The 20,403-nt window shown below is 37.1% G+C and overlaps 1 protein-coding gene and 1 pseudogene across 2 annotated transcripts; one reads left to right on the top strand and one right to left on the bottom strand.

Moving 5' to 3' along the window:
• Positions 1 to 735: 735 nt before the first annotated feature.
• On the bottom strand, positions 736 to 11,552 carry alg11 (ALG11 alpha-1,2-mannosyltransferase). Its single transcript, XM_079422493.1, has 5 exons — positions 11,457 to 11,552; positions 10,722 to 10,943; positions 10,207 to 10,578; positions 8,305 to 8,882; positions 736 to 2,862 (listed from the first exon to the last, which is right to left on the bottom strand). Exons 1-5 carry the CDS (start codon positions 11,501 to 11,503, stop codon positions 2,579 to 2,581), a joined length of 1,503 nt encoding a protein of 500 aa, XP_079278619.1. The 5' UTR covers positions 11,504 to 11,552; the 3' UTR covers positions 736 to 2,578.
• Positions 11,553 to 13,858: 2,306 nt separating this feature from the next.
• LOC306872241 (carboxypeptidase B2-like) lies at positions 13,859 to 20,378 on the top strand (annotated as a pseudogene). The gene is made up of 11 exons: positions 13,859 to 13,884; positions 14,780 to 14,852; positions 15,093 to 15,217; positions 15,387 to 15,405; positions 17,726 to 17,827; positions 17,958 to 18,062; positions 18,405 to 18,515; positions 18,712 to 18,802; positions 19,691 to 19,893; positions 19,998 to 20,088; positions 20,185 to 20,378. The product of its transcript is annotated as a carboxypeptidase B2-like (transcript).
• Positions 20,379 to 20,403: the final 25 nt, after the last annotated feature.

Here is a 20,403-nt window from a genome sequence, read left to right as displayed (position 1 = left end):
AAATATTTTCTTTCTGATTTTCTCCTGCATCTGAAAAAGTGAAATTATAAATGATTGCAGAGTAACTTTTGCACACAATATGCAGTAGTCCTACCAATTTGTAGGTCAAAGGGGAGCTGAACAGAGGAAGAAATCAATATATATTCTTGACAGTGAAATCAAATTAGTGACTGATGAAAAAGCTAAGTGAACAGACATCTAATTCTGTCATAAGCCGAGATGAAATCTGCTTTCTTAAGCATAGTTTCTGAGAATCTCCTAGTAGCAACAGATGCAGAGCAGTGTTCAGAGAAAGCTTGACAAGTTCTTATGATTGTAATCATGAATTGTTACAGTTTACACTTCTTACTCCTGTGAATATTTCTCAAAGTTGTTTCATTTCTGTAGTCTGTTAAACATATTTGAACTATTACACAGTTATTGAACATGTTGGCGTGACACCATGTACTAATAATGGAGGTGTTGCCACACTATGTGGAGTGTTACAATGGAATTTGTCATTAAATTGCCTATCATGGGCTTTTCATCAAATATGAAACAGTAAAAATGTATGAGGCAGAATTATTGTTTCAGGCAACAAATATTAATACGTTATGAAAAATAGCCTTGTTCCTTGAAGCATTCAATGGAAAAAAAAAGATGTTGTAGAAACTATTGTAACTCATACTTTGCGAGTAAATTTCACAATTGATTACAAAATGAAATGTGACATTTTGACTGAAATAGTATTTTTTTGTCAAATGTACTCCAATATTCTTTTTTACTTACAGCTTAATATTGTGAAGCATTACAATTCAAAATTTGTGTTTTCTATTTTAATATATTAATTTATTCCTGTGATGCCAAGCTGAATTTTCAATAATAAATTCATTAAATTATTAATAACTTACAATATTTGATCAAATAAATGCAGCCTTGGTGAGCAGAAGAGATTTCATAAAAAAATTTAAATCATGCTTGACAAGTACTGTAAATTAGTAAGGTATACATAATATTATTATTAGAAAGTACACATGCACACTGTAATACCCAATATTAGTTAAGGTTAACCATTTTAGGAAACAATTGCCTTAAAGTTTAAAACCAATATACTATGTACTGTGAGCTTATTCAGAGTCCACAAAAAGAGAATATTTCTTAATATGAATTATTATAAATCAGTACAACTACTTTGTGTAGCTTGTGTAACTTGATACAATTGCATAAAACTATTTGCGTAAAATCTAAAGCACTAACCCCCCGGTTTCACAGACTAAGCTTAAGCCTAGTCCTAGACTAAAATGTAAGTCTGAGCTGTTTCAACTGAAATAAACTTGCACTGACCGATCTTAAAATATATCAGTGCCTTTGTTTTGTCTCCCCAGTAAAGTTTTTTTTTTTTCTAAGCATGTTTATAAAAATTACTTGCAATGTCCTAATTGAACTGTGGCCTAATCCTGGCTTAGTCTAAACCCTGTCTGTGAAACCGGCCCTAAGAGATCTCCCCTCTTAACCTTATGCAAAAATACACAGATAACACAATTTCAACATTCACTCTCCTTAACAATCTAAAGCAAAGCATACTGAGAAAACTAAATAAGCTGTAACTCATTCAGTTTGAACTTTCACGAGTATTTGAGAAAAATGTATTTGTTTCATCTAGTACATTTGATTGTTAGGTTTTATAAGTTGAAGAAAAATTCTGTTACTAGCTGTTTAAATACTCTCAACTCTCTCAGTTCCCTCCTCTTTTCCCAGATACTATGTGCTGTTTAATTTGGCCTCTCTCACTTTCCTATCTAGTCTAGACAGGCAAACACTGATTACCTTGCCCGGAATCTGTGCTCCTGGGACAGCTTTTCTGTATACAGCAGTTATAATGTAAAACCAATTCTGTTACTGGAGGTTGGTTAATCATGTAAAAGGTTTGGACGGCTGTATGTGACAAAAATGAGAACTGAGCACAGCTTTCCAATGTAATAATTATATCAAAATATTACTAAAAATGATACGGTAATAGTGAATTCAGTCTATTTTCCAACAAACAGGACAAGCATTTTGATTATATTTCCAGACAACCACTCATATATAATTTATGGTTTATAAAAAAAAAAAAAAACTATAGTGTAATTTGAATCTTCCAAGAGAAACATCACTTTTTTTGATACACTAGTCTGGTTGTGTAACCCTCTTAAACCTTTTACAATAAAACAAAATAAAGCTCTTACATCTATACTCTATCATATATAATGTACATATAACAGATATGAAAAAACTGCATGTTTGCATTTAAAATATACCAACATCTACTGCTTTTTGTTCATTTGCAGCAATCGGTCATTCAATCTGTCATTAAGTTAAAGCAAAAGGTGGCATCTCACCAGAACTAGTATTTCCCATGATGCTTTTCCCTTACCTTAGTGATGTTAATTAAAGAGCAAATGTTCACAAGACAGGCAGGTATGAAGTGCTCACTTCTGCTTTAAACAAGGAATGATTTGCAGTTAGCATTATGGGGCCAGCACACGCTTGTGAACTAGACTGAACTATATCTAGCTGATTCACTATAGTCAGTCACCATGACCCCCTACTCTATCACTCAATGTCTTAGTGTTGACATTAGAGGCTCCACGGCTGCAAGAAATGAGCCTTCAAACTCCTGGTCTGAGAAGCGGGTGACAGACAGACGTGCTCGGCGTCGGATCTCTAATCGAGCTGCAGGAGTCATAGAAAGGATTCGTTCCATGGCATCTGCATAACGGTCTTCATCATCTGCCAGGAAGCCAGTTGGACCATTATCATAAGGAACTATAATGTCCAACTTCGGACCACCGGATTTGTGAGCCAGAATGATTGTTCCTGCAGCCATACACTCCACTACACCTGTGGACATGTGGAAGAATTTCTCAGTGTAATGGTCATGGAAATATCAGGGTTATTAATTAACTAAAATTGAAACTAAAACTCTAAACAAACATGTTTTGTTACAATAAATTAATAAATAAATATATTAGCTAATTGCCAACAACATGGCAACATTTCTAATTTTTATTGAGTTTAACTTGAAGGACTAAAATAACTAAAACGAAAAAATTATAATAAATACAAACTATATAGGCATTTAAAGAAATGTATATAAAAATGACAAAAAACAACTACATAACTAAAACTAAAATTAAAGACTTTAACAGAAAATATAAAATGAAATTAATTCAAAATTAGAGATGTTCCGATACCCTTTTTCCCTTCCCGATACCAATTCCAATGCCTAGGCTCAGCTGTATGTACTACTAGCCCTGTATGAATTGATGCAATTATTTTATGGTGTGCTTCATATATACACATATATACTAGGGCTGGGTGATGTGTCAAATATCAGATATGTCTTATCGATAATCGCCTTAAAAAATATTGCGATATCCGATAATATAGTCTATGTAAGCCCCACCTTAACAAGGCCCCGCCCCTGCTAAGAAAACATTGCCGACATGCACCATAAACACGCACCATATTCAGTTTGGTCTTAATTATTGCCATGTTAAAGTTTGGTATTACTTTTTTTAGTTTGTGCTTAAACTAACAGAAAACATTAGCTTTGCTGTTATGTTGTGGTGTTGCTAATAATTTCCACTCTGTTCTTATCAAATTTGTGTTTAAAATTAATTTATTTTTGTGAGAAAGTTCATCATGGTGAAGTTGGACATTCTGGCGGTGATTGTAAGAATGATAAATGCATGTTGATGTCATATAGTAATGTCTTGAGAAAATATGCCTGTTTTCCGATGTTTCTCTTTCGTTTTGGCATTAGACAAATTTCATGATGGTAAGTTTAATTTCTTTGATTATAATAATTGTAGCGCCGTTTTTAAACTTGTAGTCAAGCTATAAGTTATGTGATATTTATCATGTATGACTAAACTCATGCAGAGATTAAAAAGAATTCTGAGCAAAAACATTAATTTTTTTTGTTTTTGTTTTTTTCTGGTAGCCTTTTTCAGAGGTCTCTTTTGGCCTGTTTTTAACAAAATAAAAATAACTGATTTATTTAGAACAAGGGGTAATTAAAAATTTTAGTTTTGTATTTTAGTTTTTATAATTTTTATTGTATTAATCAAAATACAAAGCCCATAATATAATATTCAGTGTTGGGCTGCCGAACCTCCGAACGCGTGCATTTTTATAACAAAACTTTATAGTTTTGTTGCAAATTAATTAAGAATTTATAGTGCTATATCTCAGCTTAATTAAACATAATTATACTGTATACACGGTTTAAAAAAATATAGGGTAAAAATAGGGCACTGTGTGTGCTGTATGAATAGGCTGTGAAGGAATTTGCGTAATTTAATTATAACTGTCATGTGTGTGGTTCCCTGTCGATATTCCACTCGTACTGGCGATGAGCAAGCCTATGGCTATGCAGCCTGCCAAAGCCCGCCAAAATGGTGGATCTACTCAGATTTCTTCTCTTCAGTGACGAAGCTTCTTCTTCTCTGACCCATCGCTGACGCCGACTTGCCGTTGAAACGCCTCGCAGCCTCCCACCTGCAGCTTCCTGCTTCCAGTCTATCCCCTGCCGCCATCCGGCGAATCCTAAAAGAGCCTCACAAAAAGAGCTCGGCGTTGTTGTATGCTCCAGTTTCAGCCAACAGCCTGTTTGGGCCGGCTGTGGAGGGCTTTGCAAAGCGATTTACGGAGGCTCAGAAGTCGTCTCAGGTGATGCGGCACTTCCTCCCGAAACGCTCCAGCTCGTCTGCGGCTGCTGGTCGCCCCATGCCTGCGCCGACTCAGCAGCCCGCCAAGACAGCTCCAGCCACTCCTGAACCTCGGCCCCCGAAGGACCGGCAGGATAGAGGACGTTCCCGCTCGGTGAAACGCTACCCCTTCCCGAAGCGCCAAGGACCCCGGCCTAAGATCGCCTTGGATCCGGCACCTCAGAAGTCATCCTGAGCAGCCAGGCAGAAAGAGGAGGGGCTCGAGTCTCGCTACTGCTGGACCTCCCCGCAAACAGCCTCTAATGTGCCTCTTGCCACCCCGCTCTGCACTGGGTGCGGAGGGAAGTGTGTTTTCGGTTCTACACGGGCCCGCTCTAGCGCCCGTGCGTCCGACCGCTGTGATAGCGGACAAAATAAAACGCATACATTTTCAAAAATAGAGCAAATATCCTCTTCTGCCTACCCTAAGCATCCTGCCCTTAGGCAGCCAGTCTTTAGAGCCGATTCTACCGCTTGCCACACGGGCCGAGGCCTGGCAGGCCATCCCCGGTGTGTCAGAGTAGGTGATAGCAACTATAAAACGAGGTTATTCACTCCAATTCGCTCGAAGACCACCTCGTTCACGCGGGGTGGTCGCCACCACGGTACGCAGCAAGGACGCTCAAGTCCTGCGCACGGAGGTGATGAATCTGCTGGTAAAAGGAGCCATAGAAATTGTTCCTCCAGCTCAGAGCAAGTCAAGCTTCTACAGCCGCTACTTCCTCGTCCCCAAAAAAGATGGCGGCCTGCAACCTATTCTAGATCTCAGACTCCTGAATCACTCCTTGGTAAAAAGGTCGTTCAAGATGATCACTTTGAAACAGATCCTGTCGCAAATATGCCCAGGTGACTGGTTCATGTCGCTGGATTTGAAAGACGCGTACTTTCACATCCAGGTAGCCCCCCCATCACAGACGATTCTTGAGATTCGCATTCGAGGGGGTGGTATACCAATACAAGGTCCTCCCGTTTGGGTTATCCCTGGCTCCCCGCACTTTTACGCGATGCATGGATGCGGCTCTCTCCCCTCTACGGCAGATGGGAATCCGCATCCTCAACTACCTCGACGACTGGTTCATTCTGGCCCAGCCAGAGGCGATTTCAACGTCGCACAAGACCCTCCTTCTCAGCCACTTCGATTATCTGGGACTCAGGGTCAACTTTGCTAAGAGCGCACTGTTGCCCAGCCAACGAGTTTCGTTCCTGGGAACAGTGATAGACTCGGTGCAGATGACAGTAAATGTCTCAGCGGAATGAGCCATGACTATTCAGCACCGTGCGGCCTCCTTCAAGGAAGGGACCGTCCACTCGCTCAAGGCTTTCCAGAGAATGCTGGGCCTTATGGCAGCGGCTTCGCCAGTGCTTCGTTTGGGTCTGCTTCACATTCGTCCCATACCATTCTGGCTGAAGCAGAGGGTTCCATTTGCAGCTTGGCGTCACGGTCGCCATCACATTACGGTGACTCGGGCCTGTGTATCAGCCCTGAGCCGTTGGAGGGACCCTTTCTGGCTGAAGCGAGGTGTGATCTTAGATACGCAGTGCCCCATTGGAGTCAGAGCCCATTCCACCAGAGGCATCGCCTCTTCCTGGGCATGATCCAGCGGGGTGTCCATTTCGGAAATTTGTGAGGTGGCAGGCTGGTCCTCGCCGTCCACATTTATGAGGTTTTACAACCTGGATGTTCCCTCCTTGCAGGCCAGAGTCCTTTCTGCTTAAGTTCGCTGCTTCCGGCTAGATAAGCTATCTCTGGGGTTCACTTGACCAACTGTGCTCAAGTCCCTCCTTCTCTTGGAAGGTCCATATTATGGGCACTAAGTGTCTACTTCGGGACGACACCCAGCCTGTGCTTGGTGTAATTTTAACTCCCCTGTGCCCTGTTTGATCATGTTTGAGTCATTCCCCATCATAGCACGGCGGGATTGTATTGGTTCTGGCCGTGCTATGAGCTGCACGCCTCAGTCGCTTCTTTCGAAGAAATCTGAGTTGCGGCGGCGCTTATATAGCCAGAAGCTAGGCTTTGGCGGGCTGCATAGCCATAGGCTTGCTCATCGCCGCCGCTGTGCCACTGGTTCGTTTTTATCGCACTGCACGAACCAATGGACCTGCAGTTTCACTGCGTGATTGAAAAGGCTTCAGTGAAGAGGAAAAAATTACGACGCAGTACTCGTTCCCATATCTCAGGGAACCGAGGTTACATTAGTAACCGAGTACGTTTTTCATCATTATACAGTCTGTTAAAATAAATATTCAGAAACACATGCAGTGCTACTGTTTGTCTTTTTTTCTGTTTAACTTTGATTAAACTGGAGATCAAAATAGAATAGGCATTACCCTAAATAAGGATAAATTATACTGGAACGAACATTGCCATTACAGTAGTCAGTGCCGAACAACAGGCAAATAAAATATAAACTGAGGTTACAAAAGTGATTCAGTCAAGATGAGAGAGGGATTTTCTCTTCTTTTGTTCTTTGATTAACATTAATGACTGGTGGCAGCGACTTCTGTCATTGCATGGATCCAATACACCCTCTTTACATTCACTTAAGACATAACCGATTATATTTATGGGATATTTGGATAGGATTTTGTGTGTATTTATTTGTCCATTCGAATGTGTAAGAATGCGAGAAAGAGAGTTCAGTCCAGTGTTTGCGTATATAAGAGGTGGCTTTCGTGCGAGCTTTGTTTGTGTGCGCGTGTGTGTGTTCTGCACAGAAAACAGCATGCGAGTGCAGAAGTGAGTTCCATATCGTCTTCTTGCAGTTGAATCTTTTGAAATCACAAAAAATGCGCATACAGGAATCGAGAAGCAGAATCGAAATTTAATTTTATAACAAGTAATTAGATTCCTGACCTTACGCATCTTATTTCCAAAATTGGAATAGCTTTTCGATTTTCAACCCTCCTATTAAATTATTTCATTCTTGCATGCAAAAAGACCTGTATGGTGACTATGGGGCTGTGTAAAATATTTTTTGCAACTTACTAGGTTTATCATGTGTCATTTTTTTCCCGATAATGTCGATAATCGTCTGTTACCTGACTGTTGACATCGACATCGCGATACTTAGGAGACATCATAGATATACGATTATATCGTCATATATATATATATATATATATAAAAAAAAGTCAAAAATTAAGAAAAAAAAAAAAACTCAAATGAAAGAGATTAACAGAAAATATAAAATGAAATCTAATTCAAACTATTACCGAAAACTAAAACGTAGCACTTGCAAATATGCACTGTGGACAAAAATAATCTCTGCCAATTTAAATTATTTCTGACAAAAAAATAAATAAAATTATAATGCATAATTAATATGTATAATGATTTTAATAAAATATTGTTTTAATATTTATCTAATGTAACATTTTAATTAAATTAAAAAGTTAATTCAATTTTACAAAATAATTTAACTGTTACTTTAAAAAAAAAACTATTTATTGTATAATATTTAATAATTTATTACTTGTTCCATAAACAATCCACCATATTTTATTTTTTTGTTTTTAAAGTAATCTGTATAGTGTTTTGAGATTTTGCTGAGAGCATGATATTTCTTACCAATACCGAAATGTTCATTCCACATTGTGTGCAGCCCGATTGTGGCGTCTGTTAAATCTTTCTTCAGTTCTTCAAATGGGATATTGAGTTTAAACTCCACCTTATCTGCCACACCCAGATCCAGACACAATCCCTTCAGCATCTGTACCCTGTCTTCATCTTCCTGGTTACGACATCCACCGATCAACACCAGCTTCACGGTCTCTTGCCCGGCAGACTCTACCCCCTTCCTGTCCAGAAGCTTTCTAAAAGCCTTGATCTGCAGCTGATGGTCTTTTTCAGGCCGGAACTGACCCACGGAGACCACAGAGTGACACTTCTTTCTCTCCTTCTCTTCATCTTCATCCCCAATAGGGACATCCAGGAAGGCCTGAACGTCACATGGTGGATAGACCACACTGGTGCGGTTAGGAGCGCGCCACAGAGCCAGAATGTGGCCTAAAGTCCAGGTGGAATTTACCATGACTACATCACTGCAGGAGCCGGCCAGGCCATACAGCAGCGCAAAGACACAGTAGTAAATCACTTTGATGGCACTCAGTACAGGGTTACTGGAGATGTAGTCTGCATTATTGAACCTAGAATGAAGATATAAGAATGCATATATGGAATTATCTGTCAGATTTCTATAGGCCAATTATACTGTATATACATCACCGTTCAAAAGATTGGGGTCAGTAAGAATTTTGTGTTTTTGTAAGAAGTCACCAAGGCTACATTTATTTCTTCAATAATACAGTAAAACAGTAATATGATGAAATATTATTCCAACTTAAAAGAACTGTACTGATATTTTAAAATGGCATGTGATGCAAAGCTGAATTTTCAGCAGGCATTACTCCAGTCTTCAGTGTCACATGATCCTTCAGAAATCATTCTAATATGCTGATTTGCTGTTTAAGAAAAAAATCTTATTATTATCAATGTTGAAAACAATTGTGCTGCATCACATTTTTGTGAAAACCATAATACTTTTTTTTAGGAGTCTTTGATGAATAGAAAGTTCGAAAGAACATTTATTTGAAATACAAAACTTTTGTAAACATTATCCTTCTTCATCGCGGAAGTAAACCTATAGGCGAGACTTCCGGTTCATTAGCCGCTATAGGGAAATAATGAGGAGAATTACAACGTGCAGGAAATGGTAAAACTGCTTGCATTACAAACCAGTGTGTTAAAATAATATGATAAGATACATCAATTTGCAATTTCAAGCAGCAAAACGTGCGGTTTTGTACAGTTAAAAATACCTGGAAGAGAAGAGAATGACACCAGAAGCAAGAAAACCCATACAATTTATGAATGGCCAAACCCATTTCACAGGAAAAATAAGGTGGATAAATGTCTTTACTTTTGCTTTTGATCAATAAAACGAATCCCTGCTAAATAAAAGTATGCATTTATTCATTAAAAAAGGTATACTGACCCCAAACGTTTGAACAGTTGTGTATGTAAATATAATTATACAATTCATGCAACATACATAACAGGAAAACATACTGCAAGAGATGTATCTATGAGACAAAAAATGCTTATCAGAAAACTAATGCTAATAATGGCTCAAAACAATGGCTGTTTGAGTGAAAAAGAATATTTAACAAAAAAAAAAAAAAAAAACAGGTAGTATTACATTTCCAGTGGTGATTTACTGGCTAAGGAATATTTTTCATGCATAATTTCTACCTGATAAAACATTTTGGAGGTTGGCATAATTACAAAAATGTATAAATCATAACAATGGCTATGACGTTTTAAGATTTTATTAATTTGCATGATTTTGTATATAAGGGAATATGATCAGCTTTGAACTACAACCTATAAATCAGCCACAAAACTAAGCTTTTAAGTCACTGAACATTAAACATTTAATTCAATAACAATAATGCGACTTTCTTGACTAACCTTGGATTTCTTTCCCGAACCACTGACAGCATATCAGTGCTGATGGTTGGGTAGTGCACATAGCTTCCTACATGACAGCCACCCAGATAACGGAACACAGGTAGGGTGAAGGCATAGCCCATTGAGTCAATGTAGAGGTCTGGAACAAACTCAGTCAAGGCCTCCCACCCCAGGAAGATGGAGCCCACGCTCTGCCCCAGAAGGGTGAAGTGTGGGTAAAGTTTGGCCTCCACCAAGAGACGATGTTTCAGGAACACAAACCTAACGGCTCGGGGGAGTCTGATGTTGAAGCGCCGCCGCGCTCCATCTAAAATCTCTTCTGCTGTCACGCCCTGATCACCTGTGTAAACCACGAAGGAAACATCTTGATACCTGCGTAAATACAGGGGATTAAACAGGGTATGAATCCAGAATGTTTGTTATTGTTTTGTTCATTCTTTTGTTAAGTTCATGCTGAAGCCCAGCCTTGCTGATTCAAGCATTCAAGAGTTCAGTTAAGAGCTGAAATATCTGACCTGTTTTGAAGAACACGTAAAGCACACCACAGCACTCTCTCTCCTCCTCCTCCTGCATTGCAGTACGGGTGGAAGAAGGCCACGGCGGGATGGCCGTCCTGAGCTCTCCTGCTCTTCCTCTTCATCTGCAGCCAGGTTCTCACTCCCATGATGAAGAGGAAGAGGATGGCTGTCAGGACAAGACTCAGATAGAAACATGGCAACAGCAGTGACCACAGTAACCTGTGGAAGGCACAAACCACACACAATTATTCATGTTTCTAATTAATATCAGTTTACACACAATCTTTCATATCAAAATGCATAATCAACTATAAATAGGCCTTAAAATTCAGTACACGATTAGACAAGATCTCAAAACTAATTCTAAATGTACATTGTTACAGATTTTCTTGTAATATTTTAACAAGTTCTGTCTCTAAATTATTTTCTTTTATACTGAGATATATATATATATATATATATATATATACACTATATTGCCCAAAGTATTGGGTCATCCCCTTCTAATGAACAGGTTTGACTACTTTAGTAATTTCCATGAGTACAAATCTTAATGTTAAAGCATATAATGATATTCTAGGGAATTGTGTGCTTCTAATTTTATGGCAACAGTTTGGACCGGACCCTTTTCTATTCTAACATGACAGTGCCTCTGCAAGAGTTCAGTGGAGTTCACTTATCAGGTATTGGCTTTAAAATCTACACAAAGAATAAATAATTGACAATGTTTACCTGATTAAATCGCACAGACAGAAAGACATGTGATCGTGCCCTGACATCTTCCTCAAAGATGACAACACAACACGTCTCTCATCTCGTCACAACCCGGAAGCGCTTACCACTGGTCGGGTGTTTATTTTCTTCTTCTTCTGGCGTTTTAATGGCTGTTCGCAAGCGCCATTTTCGCCATCTACTGGTCTGGAGCCTAAATGCTAATCTGGTTTATTAAAATAATAACAGTAATTGCTATATGCTGCCACCTAGTGTTAAGGTTTAATTTATGGTTGAGTCTAGTCTATGCGTTTTGCTAATCGCAGAGAAAGAATGTTCTCCTTAACAGTTGAGATTACACCATTTATTTTCTGATAATTTTTTTTTTTAATGATACAGCATTTCTCATAAATACTATTTTATAAACAACCATTTGGAATGTTTTAAAATATAACCTACACAGAGCTAATGCAAAGTAAATTTTAACCAGCAAACAAACAGTTCTAGATCAATACTGGCCTCGTACCTTGTGTAGCTATTATTGCACAAACTATTGGGAGAAAGAACAAAACATGAGGCCCCCAGTACAAGTCATATTTTTCCTAAAATTATTAAAATTATAATCGTATATAAGTTGATGCTGTAGAAACACCCAAGACTGAAATCAGATCTCTGTTGTATGTCAGCATTAACTTATTGTAATCAATAAAAAAACCCTCACTTGTTTAAACAATAAAAAGTCAGCTGTAGAAAAATGGGAACATGCAGTAGGATTTGTTTTTTTATTTAACATTTAAAACTATTTTCTTGGGTAAAAGAATAATAATAGATACAGTGTTTGTATCTCCATTAGGCTAAATGTGAATATAAAACATTGCTGATTCACGATTACTGCAAGTAGAATAGCACATGTTGTTAAAGTTTGTAATAAACAGAAAATGGTACATTCTTTGCTCAAGTGTTCATTGTGAATAATTATGTGCAATTATGTAATAGAAGTAGTTATATATAAAAAAACATTTGCATATGATTAGAAATTTTCTTAGAAAAAATAGATAAATAAAATTGTAAAGTGTAAACTCAGAATTATGAGAAAACAATCAGAATTGCTAGATATAAGAACTGATGTTTATATATCGCAAATCAGACTTTTTTCTCAGAATTATGAGAATCAAAATCCATATTTTAAGATAAATAATTAGCTTGTATTATATTATATTATATTATATTATATTACAACCCGAATTCCAGAAATGTTCGAACTTTTTTTTACATTTGAATTAAATGAAAACTAAAAGACTTTCAAATCACATGAGCCAATATTTTATTCGCAATAGAACATAAAGAACATAACAAATGTTTAAATTCAGGGACCATAGAAAGTGTATTGACTCAGTGCATCTCAGTGTGGTATGGAAACAGCTCCAATCAGGACTGCAAAGCACTACAGAGAGTTGTGCACTTAGCTGAGCGCATCTCAGGGTCTGCTCTCCCCTCTCTGCAGGACATCTACCTCAAACGCTGCAAAAATAGAGCTGTTAAAATCTTCAAGGACTCAAATCACCCTGGTAACCGACTATTCACTTTGCTTCCATCTGGTAAGCGCTTCCGGAGCCTGATGGCAAAAACTGAGAGACTTAGGAGGAGCTTCTTCCCCCAGGCCATCAGGCTCCTAAACTCTAACTCTGTGTCATAAAATCACTTGACTCCATGTAAATATCATATATCAATAAGCTATTCATAATTTTTCTCTACCTCATATTTTGCTGCTATTTAAATACCCTGTACAACTTTTTTGCACATTATTTTTGCACATTCCTCTTATTACTATTTAAGTCAACAACATACTGACCTGCACATTTATATTTATATTTTTTATCTTATCTTTTATTTTATTTTATTCTTTTATTTTATGTTTTGTACTTTTCTCCTTCTTAATATTTGTATTCTATAATTGCACTGTCCTTGGAGCGGACCTGACCTACATTTCACTGCTGGTTATACTCTGTATAATTGTGTATGTGACCAATAAAAACTCTTGAATCTTGAATCTTTAAACAGAGAAATTTTACATTTTTATTTGTGTAAAGATTGAGGAATACTTTAAAAACAACGTTCCTCAGCATCAAATTGCAAAGGCTTTGCAAATCTCATCATCTACAGTGCATAACATAATCAAAAGATTCAAAGAAACTGGAGAAATCTCTGTGCGTATGGGACAAGGCTGAAGACCTTTGTTGGATGCCTGTGGTCTTCGGGCCCTCAGACGACACTGCATCACTCATCGGCATGATTCTGTCATTGACTTTACTAAATGGGCCCAGGAATACTACCAGAAACCACCGTCAGTAAACACAATCCGCCGTGCCATCTGCAGAGGCCAACTAAAGCTCTATCATGCAAAAAAGAAGCCATATGTGAATATGGTCCAGAAGCCCCGTCGCGTCCTGTGGGCCAAGGCTCATTTAAAATGGACTGTTTCAAAGTGGAAAAGTGTTCTATGGTCAGACGAGTCCAAATTTGACATTCTTGTTGGAAATCGTGGACGCCGTGTCCTCTGAGCTAAAGAGGAGGGAGACCTTCCAACGTGTCATCAGCGTTCAGTTCAAAAGTCAGCATCTCTGATGGTATGGGGGTGCATAAGTGCATACGGTATGAGCAGCTTGCATGTTTTGGAAGGCACTATGAATACTGAAAGGTATATAAAGGTTTTAGAGGAACATATGTTCCCCTCCAGACGATGTGTATTTCAGGGAAGGCCTTGTGTATTTCAGCAGGACAATGCAAAACCACATACTGCAGCTATTACAACAGCTTGGCTTCATAGTAGAAGAGTCCGGGTGCTGAATTGATCTGCCTGCAGTCCAGATCTTTCACCTATAGAGAACATTTGCCCCATCGTTAAACAAAAAATACGTCAAAGACGACCACAAACTCTTCAGCAGCTGTAAACCTATATCAGGCAATAATGGGACCAAATTCCAACACCAAAATCCCAGAAACTCATAACCTCGATGCCCAGACGTCTTCAAACTGTTTTGAAAGGAAGAGGAGTTGCTACATCATGGTAGACATGGCCCCATCCCAACTATTTTGAGACCTGTAGCAAGGCATCAAGTTTGATATGAGCTCATTTTGTGAAATTTTTTGTTTAAACATTTGTTATGTTATCTATGTTCTATTGTGAATAAAATATTGGCTCATGTGATTTGAAATTCTTTTAGTTTTCATTTTATTAAAATTTAAAAAACATCCCAACATTTCAGGTTGTATGATACATATATATACAGTATATATACATTTGATACTACAATAAATGATTGCAGCTGTTTCTTCACACACAGTGACCAGGTTGTCATCACTGTATCCACACAGAAACACGTGGACACAGTGCAAAACTTAACAAGTCACAATGAGGTAAGAGGGTATTTGTTGACAATTATTGACTGGCATTCTGTCATGAGCATGACATGTGAATATCAAATTTGCTAAGAGATTTAATATCTGCTGTAGATTCTGAATTAAGTCAAGTAAGAATGATTTTACAAATAGCCTTCACAATATTTGCTGTTCATTGATTTGATATATTGAACTGACCCTCAGGCTGGGCCTGTGAGTTTCAGCTAACATCTAACCTCATCTTCATTTCTTGTTCAGACAGAATTGTGGCAGCCTGCTTCACCCATTTACATTACAACAAACTCTGAGGTTCACCTTTACATTCGGTCAACAAGTGTAGAGTTTGTCACTGAACTCCTACGCAAACATGACATTACTTATAGGTAAGTAAAGCTGCTTAATTTGGTGGAATGAAGAATATTATGAACCTTTTTGACCCACAACTAATTAATTGCTTGAAAATTGGATATACTATTTATTTATTTTTTATATTTTGTGACATTTCTATACAGTTTATATTTACAGTTTTTTTATATTTTGTTTTCTATACAGATTGCCGAAAATCAACTCTGTGAGGTATTCAGGTCAGTCCAATACCAGTGGTATTGGTATTTAATGCTAGATACTATTTATACTCACTTGTAGTTATTTGTACCTCAGTCACTAAATAGTCATATTAAGTAACTAACTAATTTTGGCCATACAAATATGTGGATCAAATTGTAACAATAATTAACTAGGGCCGGGACTTTATCGCGTTAATTTAGATTAATTAATTACACAAAAATAACGCGTTAATTTTTTTTAACGCATTTTAATCGCACTTATTTTTGCACCACGGAACGTTTCTCACTGGATGAGTTTCGGCGGACCGATTATACTGGAGCACCAACTAGCGTTCAGAATTCCAAGAACGCAAAGAACGGACTTGCGTTCTCGTGGAGACCGGTCTTGCCAGGCTTCCTTGGAAGAACGAACTCGGAAGGACGCGAGAACACAGAACGCACACTTATGAGAACTGAGATGTCCTGCTTAACTGACCGCATAGTCTCAGCATAAGAAACGGCCAATGAACAATAAATATTACAAAATGTCATAACTTATTAAAACATTTCATACTATTATAGATATTACTTTCATATAATTGTATTGTTTTATTTTACAGCGTTATATGTTTTACTGTTCAGATTCATTTTAATATGCCAATAAAAATGCAGACTTTCTCCGGGTCTTATAACTTTATTAAAATTAACCAAAACAAAACGATAAATGTTTACTTTCAACTTGAAGAGCCGTTAAGTATTTGTGAGAGCGACTTTAAAGCTTACAGGCTTCCGTACACCGGCCACCCACAGCGTTTTCTGGGATTTCTAACGGCTCGATTCTCTCAAGTCTGCACTCGATGCATCCTCAGTTTCAAGAACATATTCGGGCACTTTCATGCATCCTCTGTACTTGCGTTGTCATTCTATATATATCTATGCTTGCGTTCTTGAGAATTGGAACTGAACTTCGACGGTTAATGATGACGTAGAACGAGAACACAAGGACGCAAGATCGCTGAAGAACGCATACCTCATTTCATAAATGAGCTTAGAATTATTGCTTCTTCTCTACATACACTTGAAAGTAATAAAGCTATTACATTAGCTAATTTTTTCAACCAATTTAGTGACTCATAATATATTGTAACCCCTTCTGTATTTTCTTTTTATTTATTTGTTTTATTTATTTATTTAGTTTATTTCTAAATCATATTTAATTACTGATGTTAATGATGTACAATGTATATAACTTAGTTGTGTCTGCCTTGTATCTGAAATTGTGATTTTTTTCTATGTCTTAAGTTTGTTCAGTTAAAGCCTATTTTGCTTGTACATTTTTTGATTTTCATAATAAAAAAAAATAAAATAAAAAAAAAACCCAGAAAAAAATTCAGCAAGAATCCAAAAAAAAAAAAAAAAAAAAATCGCTGAAGAACGCATATTGAGAAACAGCCAAAAACAAACCGCAGTGAACATGGACGGGATGGGAAATGTAAAAATCCATATAAAAAAACTTACTTCTCACTGTTCTCAGGTCAAATATTTATATGCGATTAAAATGCGATTAATTTCGATTAATTAATTACAAAGCCTCTAATTAATTAGATTAATTTTTTTAATCGAGTCCCGGCCCTATAATTAACACAATAAAAATAAATGGGATTTATTATATAACTCACATTCGTTTTTGACAAGCTACAATAGAGTTTTTTTTTGGTTTACATGAATCTATAGGGGTTTTTAGTGTAAATATTTGAAGATTTGGTGATCATTTGCATGAAAACTAATTGGGTCTAATTGGGTCAATTTTATTCCAACATTAAAGTAGCACCCGGATTTCAACACAACAGGAGGGTTATGGTAACTTTTTTACAAGTTTTATGATTATTTAAATGTCTATTCAAATTTCTATTTACTACTTCATTACCTAAAAGATGCATATGTTGACAAGCAACATATTCATAAGATTCATAAGACTCAATTTTTGCTTTTGATATTTTTGCAGAATGCTTTTGGAAAACACACCCGCACTAATTGAGATGCAGACCAAAAATGATACATCAGATCATGTTTTATGAGAGATATCGGTCTTTAGAAGTACATCTTCTAAAGACCGATATCTCTCATAAAACATGATCTGATGTATCATTTTTGGTCTGCATCTCAATTAATAGAATGAGAGTACCTTCAGAACATAGAGTGGTCGTTTTTCAGAAGATGACCCAATAAGAATAACTTTCACCATGTCTGAATGCTGACAAAAATTAGAAAATTCACTTTTGCATTTGTTTAACTGAAAATGTTCTTTTCAAAATCATACACAATTTGACCAAACTTTTGTCTCAGATCTATTACTGGATAAACAAGACCAAGCAAGACCATTCAGACATGGTGAAAGTTATTCTTATTGGGTCATCTTCTGAAAAACGACCACTCTATGTTCTGAAGGTACTCTCATTCTATTAAGGTTCACTTATATACTAGAGATCTGAGCATCACTTGAATGTCTTTTTTTCATTTAACACATTACAAACACATTCACAGTTAAAATGTCTGTTTGTCTGTCATCATGCTGCAGCTTTCCGGCAGGAGGGATGAGGTGAAGAAGGCCGTGTGGATAGACTGTGGTATTCATGCACGGGAGTGGATTGCTCCAGCCTTTTGCATGTGGTTTGTCAATTACGTAAGTATAAAGGGTTTAATCTCCTTTCAGCATTATCTTAACCTAAGCTGTCATACAGTGTGCTTTAAACTACACTTTCTTCATACTCAACTTCTTCTCCAACTTCTTTGTTCTTAACCCATTTGACTTTACAAACCTCTATTTTCCATTTGCACATGGTTGTTGCACATATGTTGAAGTGTCCTACATCTGTTTGAGCTTGCATGTTTAAACTGTATATTAACTATATCTGTATCTTAGAGGCAGATTTCAAGATCTTGGTTAATGCACTAGAGTGGCCGCATAGCATAGTTTTGGCCATGTTAGAAATTTAATTCAATGGATTTGTTTTTTCTTTTCCAGGAACTAGCATTTTACAACCAGAACCCTGAAATCACAGAGATTTTGAACAATATGGACGTTTACATCTGGACAGTCATGAACCCAGATGGATACAAGTACACATGGACAACAGTAATATGATAAAAACTATTATTATTATTATTATTATTACTGAAGTGTTGGAATTGTAGTAGTATATGTAGTTGTGTATTTAAAAAAACAAACAAAAACAAATGACTTTTGCTTGATCCAAATTTAGCACAGTACTTATTCTAAAAATAATTCTAAAAGAGTCTTCGTGGCTTTTATTTATTATTTACCCAAACAGGATCGTATGTGGAGGAAAAACCGCTCAAATAACAAAGACAGCAACTGATCTGGCGCCGATCTGAACAGAAATTTTGATGCAAACTGGTGCAGTAGGTACCAAATACTGGACCTTCATTTAAAAAAAATTTAAATAAAAAAAGCTGTGTCCCAATTTGTGTATGTACTTGTATGTTTTTGTTTTTGTGATGAAAAAGTACATACTTTTGCGTGTGTAGCACAATAGTATAGGCACACTTTGGGGACATACCACTTCACCATTATAATATATTTATTGGACTGCTCTGTTGCTTAATTACATGCATCCTGTCACCATTTAAACTGCCCTGTCAATCAACTTGTCCCAGTTAACGTCATCCACTTTTTGTCCATATTGGAATGAAATGAAGAGGCACATTGACCATGTATTTTTCATGCTGAGCACTCTCCGCATGCAAAAAAAAAGAAAAAAAAGGAAACTGTACTGGTAAATATTTTACATTGTCCTTTACATTTACAGATATCAATCCTAAAACACACACAATGAAGTGGAAAATTCTAAATTTGAATGAAAATTTAATATGAAAAAATTCATAGTACATTGTGATCTATAAAATGGATTTGTGTGTTTGGATAATGATGGACTTAAAAGTTACCCTTTCTCTACTGTTGGCCTTGCATATCCACCATGTTTGTAGTTTTTTTAAGTCGTGTTTGTAGTTCTAATCAAATTCTCATCCAACGTAATGTGTTATGGGCAATATTAACTGTTAAAGTGTGCACGGATCTGCACTTCAACTTTTCACTGGAAATAGTAAACCATCTGGGTACCTTTGGTATTCTCATTTCAACATATAAATTGGGACAGTCCAGTTCTAATTTTGAATACTAGTTAGTATCCAAATTGGGACGCAGCAATACTGTTATAATTTTACTTTTGAGGACATTTTAGTTTAGAACTGATATTTCTCCTGGTTTAATTCATCCACTGTGTTCTACAGCAAAGCGAGCCTCTGATAATCCATGCGATCCTACATATTGCGGTCAGTTCCCAGAGTCTGAACCAGAGACCCAGGCTGTGGCACGGTTCCTGCGCTCCCATAAAGACACAGTCAAGCTGTACCTCTCCATTCACTCCTACTCTCAGATGCTCCTGTTTCCTTACTCCTGTTCCTATGATGAGATTCCAAACCACAATGAGCTGGTGAGTGAGGCTAATGCAGGAGCATTTGTAGCAGGCCATACTAGTAAATAATCAAAGTTAAAAAAAATAACATTTATAAGCATATTTGTGTTTCTTTCTGACAGTTTGAACTTGTTAAGGAGGCCTCAACAAAGATACGCAGATATTACAGGAATAACTATAAATATGGTCCTGGTGCAAAGACCATTTTTAAGCGTCTTGTCTATTCTTAGAATACAACAATCTGTATTTGAACTTTTCCCTGTTTCTTTGTTATATAAATATTCTGTGTTTTTCTTTTACTAGATTTAGCCCCAGGAGGATCTGGTGACTGGGCGTATAATCTTGGGATAAAGTATTCCTTCACCTTTGAGCTTCAGGATCGTGGTCGATATGGGTTTCTTCTTCCTCCCAGCTTTATCCCTCAGGCCTGTAATGAGGCTCTGCTGGCAACAAAGGTCATAGCCTTACATGTGATCAAGAAACTCAATGAAGAGCTTCCATAAACAACCTGAGCATACTATAACTTGT

The sequence above is a fragment of the Barbus barbus genome (genome assembly GCF_936440315.1).
Source record: "Barbus barbus genome assembly, chromosome: 7".
NCBI lineage: Eukaryota > Metazoa > Chordata > Actinopteri > Cypriniformes > Cyprinidae > Barbus > Barbus barbus.
Note: the sequence above shows the minus strand (reverse complement) of the source record. Positions and strands in the feature narration are given on the sequence as shown.

Bases quoted from the DNA above. Each gene is read 5' to 3' on its own strand.
- alg11 (XM_079422493.1), bottom strand. From the start codon at position 11,503: ATGTCAGGGCACGATCACATGTCTTTCTGTCTGTGCGATTTAATCAG. The intron at 10,579-10,721 runs GTCAGATATTTC...GTATTTACGCAG, and splicing joins TTACGTGTTCTTCAAAACAG to GTATCAAGATGTTTCCTTCG. The intron at 8,883-10,206 runs GTTAGTCAAGAA...TCTTCATTCTAG, and splicing joins GTTCGGGAAAGAAATCCAAG to GTTCAATAATGCAGACTACA.